The sequence below is a fragment of the Aspergillus welwitschiae genome (assembly GCF_003344945.1).
Source record: "Aspergillus welwitschiae strain CBS 139.54b unplaced genomic scaffold BDQ94scaffold_2, whole genome shotgun sequence".
Lineage (NCBI taxonomy): Eukaryota > Fungi > Ascomycota > Eurotiomycetes > Eurotiales > Aspergillaceae > Aspergillus > Aspergillus welwitschiae.
The window spans coordinates 1,061,922-1,084,679 of NW_020798696.1; the positions used below are offsets into that span (position 1 = coordinate 1,061,922).

General features: G+C 51.7%; 5 protein-coding genes across 5 annotated transcripts; all 5 read left to right on the forward strand.

Annotated features, from left to right (window-relative positions):
* The first annotated feature begins 3 nt into the window (after positions 1-3).
* On the forward strand, positions 4-2,969 carry BDQ94DRAFT_134410 (thioredoxin domain-containing protein). The gene is made up of 4 exons (XM_026764459.1): positions 4-409; positions 461-578; positions 635-2,140; positions 2,196-2,969. The coding sequence occupies exons 1-4, from the start codon at positions 299-301 to the stop codon at positions 2,834-2,836; spliced, it is 2,376 nt and encodes a 791-aa protein (XP_026631697.1). The 5' UTR covers positions 4-298; the 3' UTR covers positions 2,837-2,969.
* Positions 2,970-4,386: 1,417 nt separating this feature from the next.
* Positions 4,387-4,826, forward strand: BDQ94DRAFT_134411 (uncharacterized protein). Its single transcript, XM_026764460.1, has one exon. It carries the CDS (start codon positions 4,470-4,472, stop codon positions 4,659-4,661), a length of 192 nt encoding a protein of 63 aa, XP_026631698.1. The 5' UTR covers positions 4,387-4,469; the 3' UTR covers positions 4,662-4,826.
* Positions 4,827-7,045: 2,219 nt separating this feature from the next.
* Positions 7,046-8,436, forward strand: BDQ94DRAFT_46738 (CAP domain-containing protein). Its single transcript, XM_026775849.1, has 3 exons — positions 7,046-7,843; positions 7,903-8,192; positions 8,256-8,436. The coding sequence occupies exons 1-3, from the start codon at positions 7,188-7,190 to the stop codon at positions 8,324-8,326; spliced, it is 1,017 nt and encodes a 338-aa protein (XP_026631699.1). The 5' UTR covers positions 7,046-7,187; the 3' UTR covers positions 8,327-8,436.
* Positions 8,437-10,517: 2,081 nt separating this feature from the next.
* BDQ94DRAFT_156525 (choline/carnitine O-acyltransferase) lies at positions 10,518-13,178 on the forward strand (the record flags this gene model as incomplete). The annotated part of the gene is made up of 4 exons (XM_026768633.1): positions 10,518-10,899; positions 10,975-11,004; positions 11,063-12,985; positions 13,051-13,178. 4 exons carry the CDS (start codon positions 10,518-10,520, stop codon positions 13,176-13,178), a joined length of 2,463 nt encoding a protein of 820 aa, XP_026631700.1.
* Positions 13,179-16,733: 3,555 nt separating this feature from the next.
* On the forward strand, positions 16,734-21,389 carry BDQ94DRAFT_179683 (putative jumonji family transcription factor; the record flags this gene model as incomplete). The annotated part of the gene is made up of 5 exons (XM_026773447.1): positions 16,734-16,991; positions 17,055-17,152; positions 17,219-18,141; positions 18,210-19,266; positions 19,384-21,389. The coding sequence occupies 5 exons, from the start codon at positions 16,734-16,736 to the stop codon at positions 21,374-21,376; spliced, it is 4,329 nt and encodes a 1,442-aa protein (XP_026631701.1). The 3' UTR covers positions 21,377-21,389.
* Positions 21,390-22,758: the final 1,369 nt, after the last annotated feature.

The following is a 22,758-nucleotide window of genomic DNA, read 5'->3' on the forward strand; positions in this document are numbered from 1 at the left end:
AGCTCGTCCTTCCTGCTGCCCTTCTGCCTTATACCTCTATCTAGTTGGCTCTTCCTTGCCACCACGACTCGTGGCCTGCCGTTCCTGCCCCATCTTGATTCCTCTTTCCTTTCTGGTCGTTCTTTCAAGCTCCTAACCCCCCTCCCCCTCCCCTGTCTAGCTTGAATAGCCGGGATCCAACCGCGGAGGTAGTATCTTATCAAACGATTTCCCCGTCTTTCACAACGTGCCTATCCGAGGCTGTGTACCCTTCTGGGCTGGGTAAATCATCTATCAATCTAAGTGGATCACGGTGTGAATGTCCTACGGCCTCAGCAGGATGGCTGCTCCATTAGCCATGCACCACGATGGCGCGACCGATGCCAGTCCGAAACTCGTCAACCGACTGCACGAGAGCCGATCGCCTTATGTGAGTTCGGACAAACCCCTGCCCTCGCGTCGAAAACTGACTCGTGGATAGGTTAGGGCGCATATGAACAACCCAGTGGGTTGGCAGCTATGGGATGCGGAAGCGATCGATCTGGCCAAACGCCATAACCGGCTGATCTTCCTCAGTATCGGTTATTCGGCTTGTCACTGTAAGTTCTCTTTTCGCGACGCGTGGTGGCCGCGCGATGTCCTAATACCAAGCCAGGGTGTCACGTAATGGAGAAGGAATCATTCATGTCGCAGGAGGTGGCTTCCATTCTCAATCAATCTTTCATTCCAATCAAAGTCGATCGCGAAGAGAGGCCCGACATCGACGATGTCTATATGAACTACGTACAGGCCACCACTGGCTCTGGAGGCTGGCCTCTGAACGTCTTCTTGACTCCTGATCTGGAGCCGGTCTTCGGTGGTACCTATTGGCCGGGCCCCAACTCCTCCACCTTGACGGGAAATGGGACGATTGGCTTCGTCGAGATCCTCGAGAAACTAAGCGATGTTTGGCAAACACAACAACTACGATGCCGTGAGAGTGCGAAGGAAATCACGAAGCAACTTCGGGAGTTTGCTGAAGAAGGGACACATTCTTATCAAGGTGATCGTCAAGCCGACGAGGACCTGGACCTCGAGCTTCTCGAGGAAGCCTACCAGCATTTTGTTTCTCGATATGACCCTCTCCACGGCGGCTTTTCCACTGCGCCGAAATTTCCCACACCATCTAACCTAAGTTTCTTGCTACGTTTGGGCATCTATCCGACTGCGGTTGCAGACATTGTTGGACGCGACGAATGCGCCAAGGCAACTGCCATGGCTGTTGACACGCTTATCAGTATGGCGCGCGGGGGTATTCGGGATCATATCGGCCACGGCTTCGCACGATACAGTGTTACTGGTGACTGGGGCCTGCCACATTTCGAAAAGATGCTGTACGATCAAGCACAGCTCTTGGACGTCTATGTGGATGCATTCAAGATTACCCACAACCCCGAGCTGCTGGGTGCGGTTTACGATCTGGCTACCTACTTGACTACTGCACCCATTCAATCGCCAACGGGCGCGTTCCACTCGTCCGAGGACGCAGATAGCCTGCCCACACCCAATGATACCGAGAAGCGAGAAGGTGCTTTCTACGTCTGGACGCTGAAGGAGCTGACACAAGTGCTGGGCCAACGAGATGCTGGAGTTTGCGCCCGTCATTGGGGTGTCCTGCCTGACGGGAACATTGCACCTGAGAACGACCCACATGATGAGTTCATGAATCAAAATGTCCTATCAGTCAAGGTAACCCCAAGCAGGCTTGCAAAGGACTTTGGCTTAGGAGAAGAGGAAGTGGTGAGGATCATTAGAGCCGCGAAGCAGAAACTTCGGGATTATCGCGAAAGGACGCGCGTGCGCCCCGATTTGGACGATAAGATCATCGTTGCCTGGAATGGGCTGGCCATTGGTGCGCTGGCTAAGTGCAGTGCACTGTTCGAGGAGATTGAGAGTTCCAAAGCGGTACAATGCCGAGAGGCAGCTGCTAAGGCGATTAATTTCATCAAGGAGAATCTATTCGAGAAGCCTACTGGACAGCTCTGGCGCATTTATCGGGATGGTGGCAGGGGCAACACCCCAGGTTTCGCTGATGACTACGCGTACTTGATCGGCGGGCTGCTGGACATGTACGAGGCTACATTTGACGACAGCTACCTGCAGTTCGCCGAGCAACTACAGAGTGAGTATCCTCGAATGTTTAGGTAAAATACTTGCGCTGCTAACATTCTTGCTAGAATATCTCAATGATAACTTCCTTGCATATGTGGGGACAACACCGGCAGGATATTATAGCACACCTTCCACAATGACATCAGGGGCTCCGGGTCCACTTCTTCGCCTGAAGACCGGCACGGAGTCGGCCACGCCGGCTGTCAATGGGGTCATTGCCCGCAATTTGTTGCGCCTCGGAAGCCTGCTGGAAGACGAGGGATACAAGACGCTTGCCCGGCAAACGTGCCGGTCATTTTCCGTGGAGATACTCCAACACCCCTTCCTCTTTGTTGGACTTCTGGACGCTATTGTTGGGTTGGAGACAGGAACACGGAATGTCACCGGCGTATTCTCTACAGCCGTGACTGAGGGCAGTGTCCAAGCTTCCGAAGGAGTGATCAGAAAGACAGATGAACCAGTCTGTGTGCGGGACATGATTGTACAGAAGATCCGGGCGGAAGCCGGATTGGCGATATCGACAGCGACAACGACCGCATCTCTTGTGGATATCCGAGCGTCTCATGTGGGAGACTTTGTAGGGAATCAATCTTTCTGGTTACGGACGCGAAATCCGTTGTATAGGGAACTGAAAGCGTCCGAGACGACGAAAAATCATCTCATGGTTTGTGAAAGTGGGCGATGCCGGATAGTGAACATAGTATGAACTGTACAACTGAATGGAAATATTTTGGGTATATCTTCAGGCCTTGGATGACATGAGTTCAACTCTATAGTGTTTTATGAAACCAGTCAATCAAATTGGTGACAAATTCCAAGATAATGCCGATGGGATAGGGCTCTACATAGTTACTAACCACTACTACCCCAGCTTGCGTATGACTGACACAGTAACTAGTAAGTAGTCTCAGTCTCCCTGCAAATGGTCAGTCAGGAACCCAATAAGCGATACGCTTGAGCATCGTTCCACCGCATCAGTCTCACAGATCTGTTTCATGTGGTTTGCTTACTACAAAGAGGGTGACACAAAATTGGGTCTGAGGGGTTATGTTATGTGCAATTGTTTCCATTCTTTGTTTGAGTCTGGGTTTCTGTTTCATCGGTTGTTTCAACCATACCTACGTCATTGTTCGATTTCCTTATTTTTATATCCGTATTTTCTTTTCCCGCTTGAGTGTCGGCGAGGATCTGGACTTACCAGTCAAGATCGAGATCCAGGGTTGGTTGGTTGGTTGCCTGCTGAAGGTTGGAGGGATGTTGATTGCTGTGATTGGCTGGGATGGAAATTACTTTGATGTGGTAGTACAGTAGGGTGTGTTTGAGGTGCCGCGATCTGTGATCTGTCTATCTTGTCGGAAGGGATAATATACATCCGCTTTGATTGATTAAATGATTGAGTGACTATCATTTCGCTGTGGACAGGGTATATAATTAATGCCTCATGCGTGGAAGTCGGGACAAGTTGGGGGAAATAGTTCGAAAACTACTACTACTAGTATGAGCCCATAGTATGTAACATAGGATTCTATCTGTTAGTTATTTAGCATCATATCATATCTCTCGTGCACTGCTAGAAGTAAGACATGATTAGTATGTGTGTGAATCTAGGTATCATTTCAACTACTATAGTAGTAAGTTCAATCATGTGAAAATGAAATGCCGTGCCACGAAATATATCATAACGGTAATACCACGACGAAGTACTATTGACTTTCTGCCCACATTAGGTTCTGTAAACGACAACATACAAACCACCACAATTCGAATCTCATTACGATATTGAATGTTCTCTTCGATAGAATATAGAAAATCTAGACTCTACAATCCATTCTAGATATCTGTATTATGGGACAAACTGCCAGAGAGGGGCGCAACTCGGAGCCGAAATTTGGTGCCGGGATGCTCCGCTAATCAAGCGAGTTTGTTTGGCTGTTACATTCGTACGTGTCCGCCTCAGGGTGGAAATGCATCCGAGGGTTGGGTCATCCCATTCAATGCAGAGAATTGGAAGTGGTTCGGGTGAAGTTTGTCGCTAAGCTCTTCCTCATTAAGTGTATGATGTGTATGTGTGCAACGTAAGCTAGTAGATGTCATGTGGATTGTAGATGAAGTTAATTTTGTTATGTAGACTATCTTGTCGACACTTGTCCGCCAAGCTCAATGCTAAATGCGCAAGTAGCCGATGTATCCGAACGATGGATTGGAGGGATGACAGGTGATTCGTACTTCATTATTATGCTTTGAAAATAAACACCCTTCTAATTCTTTGGAAATGCACACGTGTGCGTGTGTATCCGTGCGAAGTTAGGCAGAAAAATAATATCTCAATTGTTTCTACCATGGCAAGCGTGCAAGGTACAAGGTGTGTATCCATGGCCAGGCTGTTGCTTACGACGTGTCGAAATTTTCTTCTAGAAGAAGGTATCCAAGGATCCGATGCAGTGGCAAAGAAGATTTACTTGAAAGCAATGACAATGATTGCTTGGTGTAGAATGAACTTCAAAGACGATGATAAATCTGAATGTGATTGAAGTGTCTTTATCCGTTTGGAACCATGGAACGGGGGAGGGGGTCTGTGTGTCGAAGCAAAGAGACTTTATCCCCTCTCGCGAACCTCTCTCTTACCCCTCTCCCTCTCTCTCTGTGTGTGTGAAGCTCTACAAGTGTCATGGGCGTTTGTACCAAAGAAAGGCCAGCAATGGCGCAATTCCCACCGTGTGTGTTCATCTAGACTATCTAAGGGGAAAAAGCCGTCCGTTAGATGGACTCCATCCTAGGCACGGCATATCCATGGTTCTAGAACTTCTACACATCACCCTCTTAACTAGATGACGGGAATCTCCACGACCAAGTGTAAGTAAGTGGTCCTGGGGCAATACTGGATAGACAGGTCCTCGGGAAAAGGTCTAGATACTACTCCGTATCGAGCTGCGAGGCAAAGAAAGAGAGAAGCTGGAGCCGGGCCACTAGACTACTTAGTAGACTAGCTCCAGGTACCCAATCTCCGAAAGATGATGGGAAGGCCACAAGTGAAACGTTAGCGAGCGCCATCCTGGTTGTGAGTGGGTCGGTCAGTTGCCAAGTTTTGGTGGTTAATCACAGTTAGCGACCCTGCACTTACCCCTGGGAAATACTCGGGTGGTGCTGGAGTGAAATTGGTGGTGGGCGGTGTTCTATCCCGACCCCCAAATTTGCGGTGACCGGGGGGTTAGTTAAGTTGGCTGACTATGAGAGACTTACTGTACTACGTAGAGAGGGGGAGGGCGAGTAGTATGATGATGAGGATGATGCCTGCTCGTCATTGCTCTCTCCGCTCATATTATTGAGTTTAATAATCTCGAATAGATTATCTTACATTGACATCGGAGAGTTTTCCTTTCGGAGCTTCACAGATGCTCAATTCTTGGTATTCCTGGGCATGACGAATGTTAACCGTCTCTGCAAAATAGTGAAGAGTGATGGCCACCATGATCCATTGACAGGCATTGGTCTGGACTTTTGGGATGGACCAACAACGAGAGGAGTGAATGTGGTGCTTCCACCAGCACCAGCCAGCGTGGAATTGGACGAGACCCAAAGGATGGGTGGTGGGTTGTTGATTCCATTGCGACCGTGGGAAGACCCACCGTCAGCGTATCAACCTGGAACGGGGCGTTGATTGGCTCAGAAGAGCCCGTTCCTGAAACGGGCGGCATGCGCCTTGACCCAGAGTAGCTTAGTGGCGAGCCAGGGGCACGGGATTTTTGTTCGACGGTTGGACAATCCAATCCCTGCAAAATGCCCTCTTTTTCTTTGGGTCCCCAACTTTTCCAGGGGCAAAAATGAAAAATAATACAGAAAAGAAAAAAACATCTCGTCACTGGAAGCTAGTAATTATGTTAGATTTGCCGGTTGCCGTGAGGCGCGATGTCGGGCCGCCTTATGGCTGTACACAGTATAGTAGTTATTCTCTCTATCTCTCACTCTCCCGCGTCTGCAACTCTTTCTGGACCCAACATCGTCTCAGGTCTCAGGGACGTGGAGGTCAGAGACCCTGGCCCTGGAAGATTCCTTGTCAGAACGCCATGAGCGGGAATGTATCGTCAACCAAAAGGGACTGGTCGACCAGCTTATCGTAGACGATCCTCTTTGCTATTCTTCCACAAAAATCCCTACTGTGTATCCCACCCCTCCCTTCCCAAACTCCGGGTACGCGCTCGTGGTTGGGACATACGTAGTTAGTTACTCAGGGGAAAAAACAATGGACACAGGCTCCAAGGCACGGCATTCCGTGGAACTACGCCGGTGTACACGCGAGCTGAACCGATATTAATGCGCTGGGGGCACCGCATGGCGTTTTTGAAAGAGTGAATTGACCTTTCTCTGTCTTCTGTTCTGAAAGAAATTGGCTGGTCAAAGGATGCTCGCCTGTCTGCTCACTCGGGACAGGCCCCCATCCATGACCCATCGCGACGTCGAGATCCGTCCAGAACCCACTCGTATATGAAGCTACCCCCGTCTGAATTAATTTGCGTTTAATTATCAGAGATCGCCGACCCCACCGGGTACACGCCGCCCGCTGGAGTCGCTCTCCTTTCCGTGATTAAGTTGCCGCCCCAACTCCAGCTGCTCTTCTGCTCGCTCCAGACTATATTATCACTTCACGCCCGCTCGCCCTTCGTTCTTTACCGTTGGCTTTTCCCACCGTTCACTTCAACCTTTCTCTCACCTTTCGCCTTTATTTTTTGGTGCACTTTTTTCCACTCCTTCAAAAAAGTGTTTCCTCTCCCTGAAGGCTGTCATTCTTTTGTCCATACGTGCTGGTTATTCGTACATATACACAAACACACACTCTCACCCCCCTCCGGTCTTACCAACGCAACCAACTTCGCAGTCGATCTGCATTCATCGCCAGAAAAAAACTCTATAAACTGATATCTGCCATACACTGTTTCGTGCCTGTTGATCTCTTGGCCGCATAACTTCCCGGAGAAGTCGATCTCAATCGGACACAGTTGAACTGTAGTAAATCATCTCTTGACTCTTGGCAAAGACAAACCAACAACCCTCATTCAATCATGCGCTACTCTCTCGCTCTGGGTGCCCTTTGCGCCGCTGGTGCCTTGGCCAACAATGTTGACAAGCGTTCCTATGTGACCGACTGGACCATCGTCACCATGACCACCACCATCACCGAGTACCCTACTCCCACGGTCTATGAGAACGTCGCCGCACAAGAGGCCTCTGCTGCTGCTTCTTCCTCCAGCGCCGCTGCCGTTGCCGCTGCTGCCGAGTCCTCCAGCTCTGCCGCTGCTGCTGCTGCCGCCTCTGCCTCTGCTGAGGCCTCTTCCTCCGCCGCTGCCGCTGCCGCCGCCGCTGCTGCTGAGGCCAGCACTTCGTCTGTTGTCACTCCTGTTGTGGAGACCACCGCCGCTGCGACCACTGCTGCTGCTGCGACCACTGCCGCTGCTGAGGAGGTTGCTACTTCCTGGACCTCCGCCTGGACTTCCGCTTGGACTTCGTCCTGGTCTTCGGCTGCTGCGCCGACCACCACCCTTGCGACCTCAACCTCGTCCAGCGCTAGCTCGACCGCCACCAACGCTTACCAGTCCGCGGTTCTGTACAACCACAACGTCCACCGTAGCAACCACTCCGCTAGCTCCCTTGAGTGGTCTTCGGACTTGGAGTCGAGCGCCTACACCCTGGCCGCCAAGTGTGTCTATGAGCACGACACGTAAGTGGATCATGCATTCCAGGAACCCCCCTGTTTCTTGCGCTAACGTAAATCTGCAGTTCCATTGACGGCGGTGGCTACGGTCAGAACATTGGATATGGTGTTGAGTCTTCCGAAATTGGCGTTATGATCACCAACCTCATGTACAACGACGAGATGGGCTACTACACCGACCTGTACGGCGAGGCCGACCCCGACATGACCTACTTCGACAACTGGGGTCACTTCTCCCAGATTGTCTGGGCCGCCACCACTCACGTTGGTTGCGCTACCGTCACCTGCGACAGCCTGGGTAACGTCGATGCCTCCGAAGCCCTGCCCTTCACTGTTTGCAACTACAGCCCTGCCGGTTAGTATACCCGTCTTCACTAAATATTTTGACAAGAGATTGCTGACAAGCTTGATCCTCTAGGAAACTATGAGGGAGAATATGGCACCAACGTCAAGCGCCCTCTCGGCCAAGCTGTTTACGTTGCGTCATAGATGGCGAGAGATGATTTCGCGTGACTGTGCCTAGGGACCGTCGCTCTTGCACCATGCCAAGGAATAGTCGGTTTCCCTGCACCCGACGGGTAAAACGGTCAGCTTTGCCATGACGGGCGCTGGGGATATCGATGAACTGGGTTAGAGCTGCCTGTGATGGAAGTAAACACTTGTCCCTGATCCATCTGGTGCAAGGGCGATTCTCTGGCCACCGGCCATATGCGAACATCGAACAATGGAGAATCTGACGATCATCAGTCCTTTTTGAAATTTAAATCTCATTCCGCCTTCACACTGTCTATTTTATTTGATAATAAGCTTGTCTTCTCCCGAGACACGTCCTGCGCTTGTTTCACGCCCGGATCGCCAAGACGCTCTGACGGAGGTCCATCTGGGGAAGATCTACCTTACCGCTTGCCCGAAGTACCGAAACAGGATCCACCCGACCTCGGAGCCCGCGGGCTAGAGCAGGTGCACGGCGTGACTTTCTTCTTTCTGCTTATCTTCACCTGTGAATATTTTATCTGTTGACTTTTTGCTTTTTCTTTCTTTCTTTGCTTTTGGTGGGGCTCGATGAGAGACAATATGACTCGTTGCCCTTAGACTAGATGATCTTCATTTCTTGTGTGTGAATTATGATTCGGGTATTTTGCAAAGCGGGTGTGTGTGTGGATATGGGGCGCCCCTGATTTAAATCGGTACTTGCTTCGGGATGATAAAAGCCAAATGATGAGACCCTTTTTCCAAAACACCTAGCCACGATTGTGTGTGTGGGAGAGAAGTAAGTCACTGAAGTCAGTGACCAGTTTTAGTGTAGGATAATGTCAGCGGGTAGTCCTGTGTCCATCTCTCTATCTTTCTCTCTATTCTCTTATCTTGTCAGCGCGGCTGTCCCGCCCCACCCACGTGACTGCAGCCTGTGGTGTCAGTTTTCGCCTTCTGAATAAGCCCAGGTGATTGCCTTTTGGGGGAAGGAACTTAGAATCTGGCAGCTTCTCCTCCCCGCAACCAGACTTTCCACAGTTTCCCTTCGTCCGAAAACGTCACCAATTGGTCTGCTCTCGTCCAGGATTATTGCCACATGTTCCAATCCTTCTACTAGTTGCTTCCAGGCGCTATCGACTAGGATTGCATTCGTTAGAGCCCTTCCATCTCTCATTAAACTACTGTCTAATGCGGTCACTGCAGTTGACCCGTCTGTACCGCTTCACCTAATTTCAGCTGGGTTGTGCTCGTCTATTGGCTGTGCCCTTCAAAATCCCCGAGTACGTGTCTCTTAAGTGCTACAGTGCTAGTACTATCTCTAGCAGTTGCTCCTACTCCCTTCTCTGTCTTTCTGCCATGGATACTCGGCTTCACATGATGGTTTCCCCCCCCGCAGTTTCCCATCCCATCTTCCCTTTGGTACTGCCACAGGCACAACCCGCAGGACCGGATGGAGCTCTTCGCACATTCCTGGCCTTTCCCTTCATTTTTCTTTCCCCTGGGGATGTTAATGATAAGTACTTATATGGGTCCTTAAATGCTTAGGTAGCCGCAGCAGCAGCAGCAGTGCGTTCGCGCACCTGAGCTTTCCCGCCTCCACCTCGTACGGCCCACCGGGCCTATCGCGCATATCTCTTGGCAGGCCAGCTGGATATACTTCCCTCTGCCCCTCTAACCAGACTTCATCCGTTCCCCCGATATCCCGTTTACCTGCTTGCCTTAGGCGCAGCCGCGGACGGTTAGGCCCGGCGAGCTGATCCACTGTGGTTCGAGCCTTTCATCTAGGCGTAGCCTGGTCGCTTTCCTAGTGTTGGCAGCTAAGCTGTAAGTGTCCCTTCCTCCGTCTAACTCCCTTTATCCCGAAGGTACCTCTTGGTTCCACCCCGCGGCCAGCAGTTGCTCCCCGGGTACCATTGCGAAACTGTGTATTGTTCTCCCCTGAGTGGTTTCTACCTATATATGATACCATTTTCGCTGCACGAGTCTTGATTATGTTTTTCTCGATCTCATGCCTCCAACCCTTCTTGATCACATCTGCCTCGTGACGTGAGCCGTGGTCATGAGATAATCCTTCAGCGTTCTGATACTACCCTGCGAACTTATCATAATATCTAACACAACATCTTGCCTCTCCCATCAATCCCTATATTATTCACCCGTCTTCCCATAGATTTCAGTTCAGGACGGGCTGTATTGTGCTGACACCATGTCCTACTCGTCCGTAGCAGTTCGCCACTTCACGGCCCCTAAGCCTTTGGGAAACACAATGGATTCTATCCGTTCGAACTCCCCCCCCGAGACCAAAATCAAGCCATCTTCGGTCCCTATGTCGGTGAATGGAGGAACATCAGAGCCGCCCAAGAAGGGCTTGACCTTTGCGAACCAGGATTCGTTACCCAAGTTGCCCATCCCAGATCTTGAGCAGACATGCAAGCGATACCTTGAAGCACTAGCTCCGCTACAGACGCCCCGAGAGCAGGATGAGACCAGGGCAGCCGTGCAGGACTTCCTCAAATCGGAAGGCCCTATTCTGCAGGAGAAGCTCAAGACCTATGCCTCTTCAAAAACAAGCTATATCGAGCAATTCTGTACGTCACCAAACAACGAACTTTCTCTCATGCCTTTCCGAGTCATCTTAGACTGACAGCTTTGGCTCATTGCAGGGTACGACTCTTACTTGAATTACGACAGCCGTAAGTGAATACGTGCATCAAGCCTGGGGAATATGCCGTGCTAATTTACTGTAATAAGCTGTTGTGCTGAACTTGAACCCATTCTTCCTATTGGAAGATGACCCGACTCCTGCGAGAAATAATCAGGTTACCCGAGCAGCCTCACTCGTCGTCTCTGCCTTGTCGTTCGTCCGTGCCGTGAGGCGGGAGGAGCTCCCCCCCGACACTGTCCGGGGCACGCCTCTTTGCATGTATCAGTATTCTCGCCTATTCGGAACCGCGCGCGTCCCGACCGATAACGGATGCGTAATAAGCCAGGATCCGCATGCGAAACATATTGTTGTTTTGTGTCGGGGTCAGATATACTGGTTCGATGTGCTGGACGACAACAATGATCTGATCATGAATGAAAAGGATATTGCAGTTAACCTCCAGGTTATCATTGGGGATGCAGAACAGACACCCATCCATGATGCTGCGAAAGGAGCGCTTGGTGTGTTGAGCACAGAGAACCGCAAGGTCTGGTCAGGATTGAGAGATATCCTCACCAAGGATGAAGGGTCAAACAACGCAGAATGTCTCAATATCGTGGACACCGCTTTGTTCGTTTTGTGCTTGGACTACACTGAACCACACAACACGTCGGAGCTTTGCGCCAACATGCTCTGCGGAACGAGCGAAGTGGTCCGAGGAGTGCAGGTCGGCACTTGTACCAACCGGTGGTATGACAAACTCCAGATCATCGTGTGTAAGAATGGCAGTGCGGGCATCAACTTCGAACACACTGGCGTAGATGGCCATACGGTACTCCGGTTTGCCAGCGATGTCTATACGGACACCATACTCCGCTTTGCTCGGACGATCAACGGCCAGGCACCGACCCTCTGGGCGACGTCTAGCCCTGATCCTGCGAAGCGCGACCCTCGAAGCTTCGGCAATGTCAGCACAACCCCCCGCAAGCTCGAATGGGATATGGTGCCTGAACTCAGCATTGCTTTGCGGTTCGCCGAGTCCCACCTCTCCGATCTACTGCAGCAACACGAGTTCCAAGTGCTCGACTTCAAAGGATTTGGCAAAAATTTCATCACTTCTATGGGCTTTTCCCCTGATGCATTTGTGCAGATGGCCTTCCAAGCAGCCTACTACGGGCTCTACGGCCGCATGGAGAACACCTACGAACCTGCTATGACTAAGGTTTTCCTACACGGTCGAACAGAAGCCATCCGGACGGTGACTAACGAATGCGTGGACTTTGTTAAAACGTTCTGGGGGGACAACCCGGCAGAGCAAAAGGTGAGCGCGCTGCGCAAAGCGACCGAGAAACATACCGCCATCACGAAGGACTGCTCGAAGGGTCAGGGACAAGATAGGCATCTTTACGCGCTGTACTGCCTGTGGCAACGATCCTTCGATGACGGCGCGTCGTCGGCGAACAACAGCGTCATCAGCAGCTCCAACGGGTACACTAGCCCTGTGGAGACAGCGTCCATTGAATCGCCCAAGTCTTCCACGTCGTTATCGGAAGATGGACTGTCATCCAATGGCTACAGTGTACGTGGGGTGCGTACCATGCCCGCTATCTTCAGCGACGCTGGCTGGGATAAGATCAATACGACCGTGCTGTCGACCTCCAACTGCGGAAATCCGTGCCTCCGGCACTTTGGCTTCGGGCCTACGTCTGCGGATGGCTTTGGCATTGGCTATATAATCAAGGACGATTCGATTTCGTTCTGCGCCTCGTCGAAGCATCGACAAACTGCGCGTCTGATGTACACGTTGGAATCGTACCTGATGGAGATCCGGAAGCTGCTGCGCACGGTCACCCACCGGCCTGCCAGCCCTCGCACGAGCAGGGCACGCGAGATGGAGATGATTGCCGAGCGGCTCCAGGGCGATCACCGCCGGGGCCGGATCGTCCGGGGGGACCCGGGCCAGCTGCATCGGGGTGCCGAGACACCCACGACGGACAGCGGAGAGCTAGAGGACGATGGCATGGGCGGATGTAAGTGCACCTTTGGAAGTGTGTTCCCTTGCGTTTAACGACACAGCTACTGACCACCGAATCAGATGGATTCTTTGATGCAGGGATGTTGCTCCACGCGCTCAAGGGGCTGAATGCAGACCGGGAGCGGGGCGCCGATAAGCCCGAGAAACGTCGGTTTGTCGGGAAGAAGCTGCGGCTGAATGATTATTGAGGTTGCCTTGGTGGTTGTGGGATGAGCTGGCGTGGTCTACGGAGGTCCATGCATTGTGTGTTATGTTTTGGTTTCCGTCACTCATGCTCCTGATTTAGCCATGATGGGTGTTCGGCGTATATACACTTGATTGATACCAATGCGATAGATGATTTGCAGGTTTGCATTTCCCTTGTAGGAATTTTGCCAATGTTCCCCACCATCTCTTTTGGATGAGATGCATAAACCTTGGGTGCCGACACTGCATCCACATCCAGATGGCGATGAAACAGCTGTCTGTCCTACTTACAGTACATCCGTTCCGCACGCCGCTAGCCGACGCAGACCACGCCACACGCACGCCGGTTGAGTTTTCATTTCCCGGGGTCTGTTGTAGCCAGTAACAGTAGCCTAGCTAGTCTATTATGGATGTTGGTAGTAAAGTAACCACAACGAATCCAATTAATTAATCAGCTTGCACGATCTCGATCTCTCCATGAGACCGGCCCGGTAACACCTTTAATCTCGGTAGGTTGCTTCCTTAAAAACTAGACTAGAATCATGCCACTGGGCAATATTACACGTACACTCCTGCTACGGTAGTAGTATACAGTAATAATCAAATGGACCGCACTCAGGCCATCACGGGATCTTCTCTTCTTCCCTACGCAAATGGACAAAAGAAGAAAGAAAGCAGACAACAAATCATTCTTCGTTGATTATCTATTTGATGAAATTATGGATGGATGGACGGATGGATGGATGCCAACTGACCGACCCTCCCGATTACGAACGATTTAGCTGGAGCCAATCAGGGAGGCGGATTTGCACAATGCTTGGGTGTGTCTGCCAGTAGTTGTTGTTAGGTAGTGAAGGTGGTGGTGGTGGTGGTTGTTCGCGCCACCCGCTAGTAGATTTGTGCCCAACGCTGTCTTGCATACTGCATACTACTAGTGGACTTCCATCTGATCGGTGGGTTATTGGGTGGGTTTAGTAGAGAGGTCTGTTCTGGGGGTTGGCATCAACTGCGTACCGGTTTTTGAGTGATAAGAGGATTTTTACCTGAACATGGTCGGTATGGGAAGTTGAATTTACATTGAGTAGATACATAGTAGTGAGTTGTATTGACTACTCAGGACGGAATACCGTCTTACTACTAGTCCAGGTGTAGTAGTACCTACAGTCAAGGTAGTTTGTCGTGCATATGCATGTGTATATATGTACGTGTATGTATGTATGTATGTAAAAAGTATATATGTCAATCCGCCCTCTTCGTATGTAAGTAGTAGGTGGTGTGTGATAGTTGTTGGATGGCGGTGCGGTGATGGTGTATAATAGATTCGGGTTGTTGTTGATATTATTCCGGTGTTGGGCTACTACTACTATTATTTAAGTTTGAGTTTGGTTATATTAGTTTACGAGGTGTGAGGTAGTAGAATTATGCTATATTTATATGCAGTATTCGCTTTTATGTAGGTACATGGTTTATTGTTGCATTGTTAACCGGCTTGTGTGTTACCTGCCTAGCTGGTTGACTCGACAGGAGTAGATAGACCATTCCCACGGTAACAATATCCCGTATCGTCTATCATAATTAAACTTCCATAACGAAGACAAAACCCATACCTAACTACGTGCTAGATACTAACTAGTCATTCAGTAATAGAGAGAAAAAAAAAAGAAAAGAAAAAGCCGCCTTTACCACCGGTTAAATAACCATCCAATGGTATACTCGGCTGGTGAGATCATACCGATCAGACCCCTTCCTGTTAGTGCTAACTAAACCACTTAGTGAAGATCAAATTGTTGAACTAAGAAAGACTACTGCTGCAGTACTAGGCGTAAGTTAGGAAAGTATGCAGTGTTCTGCTTCCAGGGAATTTCTGCCGGTCCGCCGCTATCCGAATTTCGCCAAAATGCAATTCTGCACAGCCTACAGCGTGCTGATGTCTACCGCGTGGTGTATTCTGCGTCCCACAGTAACCTCCATTTAACACACACACATCTATTTTTTTTTTTCTTTTTTCTGCCCCGGTATGACGCTAACCATAACGGGTACTGGTGCTGTGTCTAATCCCGGCCAGTCATGTGCTGCACGTGATTCTTCCTGGCGTCAACTCGAGAGAGAGAGAGAGTTGGCTGGACAATCCCAGAAGTTGAAGTATTATTACATAGAAGACACTACTACTACGACGAGTAAAGGGTAGATATTAATCTCCCATAGTCTATTGACAGGGGGAGAAACCTCATTCTTTATACTTTCACTTTTCTTTCATATTGATTTCAGTTGCTTGTTGTATAAAGTGAGTATCTTTAATTCCCTCATACTATCTGGACTTGTTGTTTCAAGTTGGTGTGTCTATCTGTCTTGTCTGCCTGCCTGCCTGCCCTGCCTGCATTTCCCGACACCGGAGACGTGCTGAGATCTGCTCGCGGCCGGGACCAGATTACGTGCCTTTACTCGACTGAGTATCGCGCCGCGGAGTTGGTGCCTTAAGAGTCAAATTTCAGGCGCTCAGGCTGCGGCTGGTGCTGCTGTTACTGCTGCTACTCTTCTGTTACTTGCTCTGTTACTCGTTGCTATTACTGCTCTCTTACTGCTAGACTGGTTCAGTGCAGTCAGTCAGTCAGTGCAGACGACAGCAGCAGTAATCATCAATTATTCCTTCCACTCTTCTACCAATCCGTTGCATTTCCACACACCTCATTTCCCTTTTTCCTCTCTTTTCCCAAGAGTCAGGCCATCGTGCTCTGGCCCGGATCCACAGCTTGGACCGTCCGACGTGACGCTGAATGCTGGGATTGGCTCTGCCGCCTTCCCTTTTCCTTCATCTCCCCCTGCCTTCCTGCTTGCTGCTTGCTGCTAGCGTCCCATCGGCCCTGCACTCGTTGGCGAACATCCTTTGCTGCTTGGTCCTGCACCCACGGCAAATCTTCTCGCTCCATTGCCCTCAAACCGGAGGAGGGGTTGCTTGACCTGACTTGCGCTCTCTCTGCCAATGCGGTGGTGATACTGCTGCTGATACCGATCTCATCATCCACTTGCTAATTTTACTTCCACCCACCGTTCCACCCGCTCCCTATCTTTTATCGGTTTCCCTGGTTGTTTTCTGTTGCTTCGCATGATCCCTATACCCAGCAATTCGTCTCTGGGAGCTCGGATCATCCAGCCTTGCAGTCCACCACCAACCCTTTCTTCCTTCGTCATCACTACTACTACCACTACTACTACTGCTACCACCACTGCTACTACTACCTCTCTTATCTTGTACCCCCCAATAATACCCAGTTTCGTTTCGCCAGCCTTAATAATCCTTCCTTTTTGATTTTTATTTTATTCTATTTTCCCTTCCCTCCTTGACCTCGTCGGAATTCCAACTGCGACAAGAAACGACCCAAAAGGTTCCTGCGCCATATTGACCCGATCTACAGCACAAGTCCTTTCCGACCTCTTAACGTCCTCTCCCCCGACCGCTGGGAATCCCTCTCCTGCCGTCGATCAGCGGTCGCATATTCCGTCGACGGCATCCTTATCGACATCCGACCAATTTCACCCTTCGTTCTTCCCATCTTGAGATGATGGCGGCAGCGCTTGATCAACCCCTTTTCGACCCGATCGCCGGCGCTCCGGCGACCGATGCAGCCTCAATCACTCCTCCCCAGAGCGTGAACGGCAAGAAGGAGGTTCCCGATGGGGTTCCGTCAGAGCTGTCGGATCTCGAGCTCGATCCCAATGTCAACGGCGCCAAGGAGATACCATCGGTAGAGGCGGACGATGAGGAGATTGAGCCGGACCACTACTATGGTGGCGGCAAGATTCCGGTGTTCAAGCCGGTGAGTCCTCCCCCATGTTTACGCCATCCCGGTCAAGGTATGGGCTAATGGGCATCTCAATAGACTATGGACCAGTTCCGCGACTTCCAATCGTTCATCAACAAGGTCGAGGAGTATGGCATGCGCTCCGGAATCATCAAAGTTATCCCTCCTAAAGAATGGTATGGCTCGGCGCTTGTGCGGACAAAGACTCATGGAAGGACGTGAACTGATGTGGCCAACTTTAGGACCGATTCCCTACCACCCCTTGACGAAGCCGTTAAGAAGATCCGTGTGAAGAACCCAATCATGCAGGAATTCCATGGCTCGCACGGAACCTACACACAAGCGAACATTGAGAGACAGAGATCATACAATCTACCCCAGTGGAAAGCACTGTGTGAAGAGAGCAGTCACCAGCCACCTGCTCGGAGAGGTGAACGGCGCCGGAATCAGGACCGAGTGATCCGGGCTCCTTCTGCTCCCAAAACCCAGGCCACTCGATCGGACTCTCAGAAACGTCGTGCTGGCCCTGGTCGCCCGCCGAAACGGGCCAACCAGGTGAAGGTCAAGGAAGAACCGCCAGCCGACGAGGGCCTGGATAAGATCAAGCCGGAAGGCCCGCCAACACCCGTGTCTCCCGAATCGAACCCCGTCGAGGCGAAAAACGAGGAACTGAGCGACGGCGAATCCTTGCCCGGCCCGAAGCCCAAAGGACGACAACCCAAGTCTGTCACATCCCGCAGAAAGCACAACAAGGGCGATGCGATCGATTACGTGGACGAAGAAGCCTTCCAAGACTTTGACTACCGCATCGATGATAGCCAGGATTACACCTACGAAAGATGCGAGGAGCTTGAGACCAACTATTGGAAATCCCTGATGTTCAACAATCCCCTGTACGGTGCCGATATGCCGGGCTCTCTTTTCGACGATAACATCACGACTTCATGGAATGTCGCCCGATTACCAAATCTGCTGGATGTCTTGGGACAGAAGGTGCCTGGTGTCAATACGGCATACCTGTATCTGGGAATGTGGAAGGCTACTTTCGCATGGCACCTGGAGGATGTAGATCTTTACAGCATCAACTATATCCACTTCGGTGCTCCCAAACAGTGGTATAGCATCTCCCAAGAAGATGCTCCTCGCTTCGAACAAGCCATGAAGAGTAAGACTCCGAATCCCGAAATCGGATCTTGGGTAGGTAGGCCGTGGACGCTAATGTTGACTCAATAGGTATCTGGCAAAGTGACGCTAAGAATTGCGACCAATTCCTCCGCCACAAGACCTACCTTGTTTCTCCCAATTTGCTTAAGTCCCAGTACGGCATCACAGTGAACAAGTTAGTACACTATGAAGGCGAGTTCGTCATCACCTACCCGTACGGATATCATTCCGGTTACAACTTGGGGTACAACTGCGCTGAGTCGGTCAACTTCGCAACGGAGAAGTGGCTCGATTACGGACGTGTGGCCAAGAAGTGCAACTGTGAGGCTGATAGTGTCTGGATCGATGTCGACGAGATCGAACGGAAGCTTCGGGGCGAGGCTACCCCAGAGTATTTCGGCGAATACGAAAGCGATCTTGACGAGATCGAAGGTGCTTCGGATCTCCTGACGCCTCCCCGCAGTGTCCCAGAAAAGACATCTACGCGTGGTCGGAAGCGTAAGAATGACGGTGAAACCACCAAGGCGAAACGCATGCGGGTAGCCATGGAAGTTCCCAGAAAGATACCCTGTGTCTTGTGTCCCAATAATCTGGATTACGAGGATCTCTTGCCGACCGAAGATGGCAAATCCCATGCTCACCGTCGCTGTGCCTTGTACACCGAAGAGACCTCCATCCTCCGCGATGAGTCCGGCAAGGAGGTGGTGTGTGACGTGGATAAGATTCCCAAGGCTCGCATGGGTCTCAAGTGTCTCTTCTGCCGTGAAGTGCGCGGAGCATGCTTCCAGTGCAACTTTGGCAAGTGCACTCGGTCATACCACGCCACTTGTGCACTTTTGGCGGGTGTACAGGTGGAGCAGGGCCAGATCGCAGTGATTGCGGATGATGGGAACCAGTACTCGATCCCCAGCGTGGACCTCAAGTGCAAGTATCATCGCCAGAAGAAGCCGTCCTGGATGGCGAGCGGCGAGTCACCCGACTATGACCGCAAACTCATCCAGACGGCACGGGGCTTGGTGGCTGGGGATCTGGTGCAGTTCCAGGCGGACAAGGAAATTAACGGTGCGATTGTGCTCCAGAACCGACCGGAGGAACGGACGTTACTGGTCAAGGTGTTGCCACGAGGGTAAGTTCTGTGCCCCACGAAGAGCCTGCATGAAGAGCCCCGCGGGCCCTCCATTTGTTTGGGGATTGCCCGATCGGGCAATGATGATGTCGCAGGGGCTAACCATTCGATGTGCAGGGATGTAATTGAGTTACCGTACCGGTGGATGCTGGTTGTTCGCAGGAGCAACTTCTCACCGCTGGCTCCAGGTACCAGGCCATTACCAGCCCACTTGGCGCGCAAACCCGAGGCGCGGAAGGAGTTGGAATCGGCAGTACCGGTGGCAGGGAATCCGTTTGGCGATGGGCGATCTCCGTATCAGTGGGCCGAGTTCGAGACGGTGGACAGCACTAATCACCCTAACCACCAGTCCGCCCCACCATCCACGCAGGTCGACCTCAGCAAGAGCGAACAGATCTGGTATTACCTGGGCGAATCCTCCACCGAGTGTAGGGCACAGTATACACACAGCCCTAGCGTGCCTGTCCACAACCCGCGCGCGAATTTCCTGGACAGCGTCAAGTCGCTCGGCGCCGTGATGGCCCGACTCCCCTCTTACCCCCACCATCTCGCTCCGCCTCATCATTATGGTGCTGGTGCTGGTGCTGGTGTTGGTGCTGGTGCCCCTCACCCTCATCTCTTGTCTCCCCTGACCGCCTCTACTGTTGCTGCCGCTTCTGCTGCTGCCGCCACTACTGCTGCCACGACCACGACGACCACCACCACCACCACCTCCGCCGCCGCCGCTGCTGCTGCTGCTGCTGCCGCATCCCGCCGCCCTTCCCTGTTGCAGCACGCTCCTCTTGCCCCTCCTCGTCCTGCGCCTCCCACTGCCTCCTCCCCTGCTGCGATGCCGTCTGCTTACCGATCCTTGCCAACTCAATCAGCCCGCCATGCTCCGTATCCCCAAGTCACCAAATCTCACCACCATCAATCCCTTTCCCGTTCGCAGCAAATTCACAATCACCATCACCATCAACAGCAGCGGCAGCAGACCACCAATAACCTCCCCGCCAATAATTTCGCCAATGTCAGAGAGCTCATTGCCCGTCGTCGCTTGGCCCAGATCACCGACCATGCCAATGTTTTCGCCGGGTACAACATCGTTAGCCCGGAGTTGGTCGTAGAGACCCTCCTGGGCCCAATGGGTTCGGTACCACCGCCGACTGGGTTGGAGAAATTGGAGCTGGCCATGGCTCAGCAGCGAGTGCAGCCTCGTGCACCGGATGGAACACTGTTGCCACTACAACCCCTTAACATGCGGTCCGAGGAGGTGACGCAGTTGTTGCAGATGCTCCGGTTCTCGCTGGTGAGTCATCGGGACCGGCTGGACGTGCTGCAGAAAAAGGAGGCGGAAAACATCAAGCAAGAGGCCACCAACGGAGGGAGCCTTGCTGCCACCAAGTTGCCTCGCAAGTACGCCTACCTTGAGCAGCAGCGGGAGCAGGTGCCGACCGTCTACCAGTCGCCGTACGACATGCCCTCCGGATTCACGGAGTATGCCCAGAAGACCTTTGGCTTGACTCCTTGCCAACCCGAACTGCCCAAGCCCTCTTTGGCAAATGACTATTTTGCCAGCCTCTCCCCGGAGGATCAGGAAAAGATTCTGAAGACGTGTGGCAGTTTCGTTCAGCGAGCCATCGAACGGTCGGCTAGCCACAGCCGCCAAAGCTCCGCCTCCAATCTCCGGCTAGCGTCAGCACTGGCTCAGCAGACTGAGAACCCGACCATCGACATCACCACCGTCGAGGACATGCCATTCCCAAACCTCGATTTCCCGCTGCATGCCGATTCTCCCTGCTCAAGTTTCAGCCGGTCGCATCTGCGGTTCCAGTCCCCCAATGACTTTACCAACCACGGACCTGAGACCCACCACGACCATCATGACCTCTTTGGGGACCAACAGGCCAACACGAGGTTCTGGCAGCATGGGCCCTGGGCAGCGGGTGATGGTAACACCCCCAACGAAGAGACTCGGCCATTCTTTGGACCTCATGAACGACTCAAGCATGACTATGCTTCCTCCGATATCTCTCTGGGCCGTGGTGGCCCCGGATCTCTGCACTCCGTCGACATGGCCGGCTTCGGCATGGATGGAACGGACGACCTCTGCAACGTTCTGAGCCCGTGATGCTGGGGGCCGTGCGTGCGTGACCTCATTGTATTTGGGATGCTATCATCACTGCATCATCATGTAACGACTTATCTGGATTGACGACTGCATGACTGGGCGTTTGCGATTTGTTTTGCTTCTTTGCCATTTCTGTGCCTTTTGAACGTTTCTTTTTTTCGTGATCACTTGGGCGATGATCATTGACGACGGAGTTGAAGCTAGCTGGCTGGTTGCGACTCAACTTGAGGCCTTGTCTACTGGAGGCCATGCATGATCTTGTTTCATTTTCTGCGAGGGTGTTGACTGAAGTGATGATGAAGGCGAAGGAGTTCCAGTATACAGATTCAAGGAGAGCGACCGGCTGGCCCCCCTCAAAAAGTGGCGGTGGGCGAGTCGGCCAGGTGGCCATCCGCCATACCCAACGCCAGGCGTCTTGATGCCCGGGCTGGCCCACCCGCCGCCGTTCCCGCGATCATTTGTTTCCCTCTTCCCCCTGCTTCCACCGTCCCCCTATCTTCCCTCCGATCTTCCCTTGTCCCTCGTCCCCTTTTCCTCTTTCTTATCTCCTGCCTGGACCCTCTCCCTACCTTACACATTTATTTGTTGGAGAGATATTGGGGCCTACTTTCGCCCCTCTACTTCTGGTCCGCACGTACACTAGACATGTCACACACCAAAGAAAAGAAATTCACAAAAAAGACAAAACACAAAATGCCCCCCATTTCGAGATGAATCGATATCTCCTGCGAAGGTGATGGACTTGTCTTCCTGTTATAGTGAACCCACCCCCCCTACCTGTTTGATACCCCCCACCTACATGCCCTCCCCTGTGTTTCCTATTCGTTCGGATTTCACCCTCTCGGTCGACCCTGTTGTGTCTGTTCTCCCCGTTCCCTTTCCCCCTCCTGCCCGTATTTCTCCCGCATTGTCTATCTTTATTCCGTGGCGCTCATCCTTGCCTGATGCCGAGTGATGGTGGTGAGCATGCGGCGGCAAATGGATGTGGCAGCCGTCACTTTTAGTAGTGACAAGACACCACCCGTGATGTACGTTGGAAATGGATAGTTCTGAATGAACCGAAATAGCTAGAAATCATACTATATGACCCGAGGAATTGCTGCCATATATTGTCTAGTAGTACGATATATATATATATATATATATATATATGTATATCGTTCATATCTCCTTCCTATTACAACTCACATAATGTCCAACAGTATAGTACACAGTAAAAACAATGTAGTCAATTTAGGCAGCAGGTCCCTCGTAGAAAGGCCCAGATCAAGTCCACCCACCCTACCCCACGAACCACATAATGGGGGGAAGGGCAGCACCATGGTTCGCAAACGTGAGGAGCGAGCGGATGTGATGGAGACTACCAACGAAATCCCCACAGG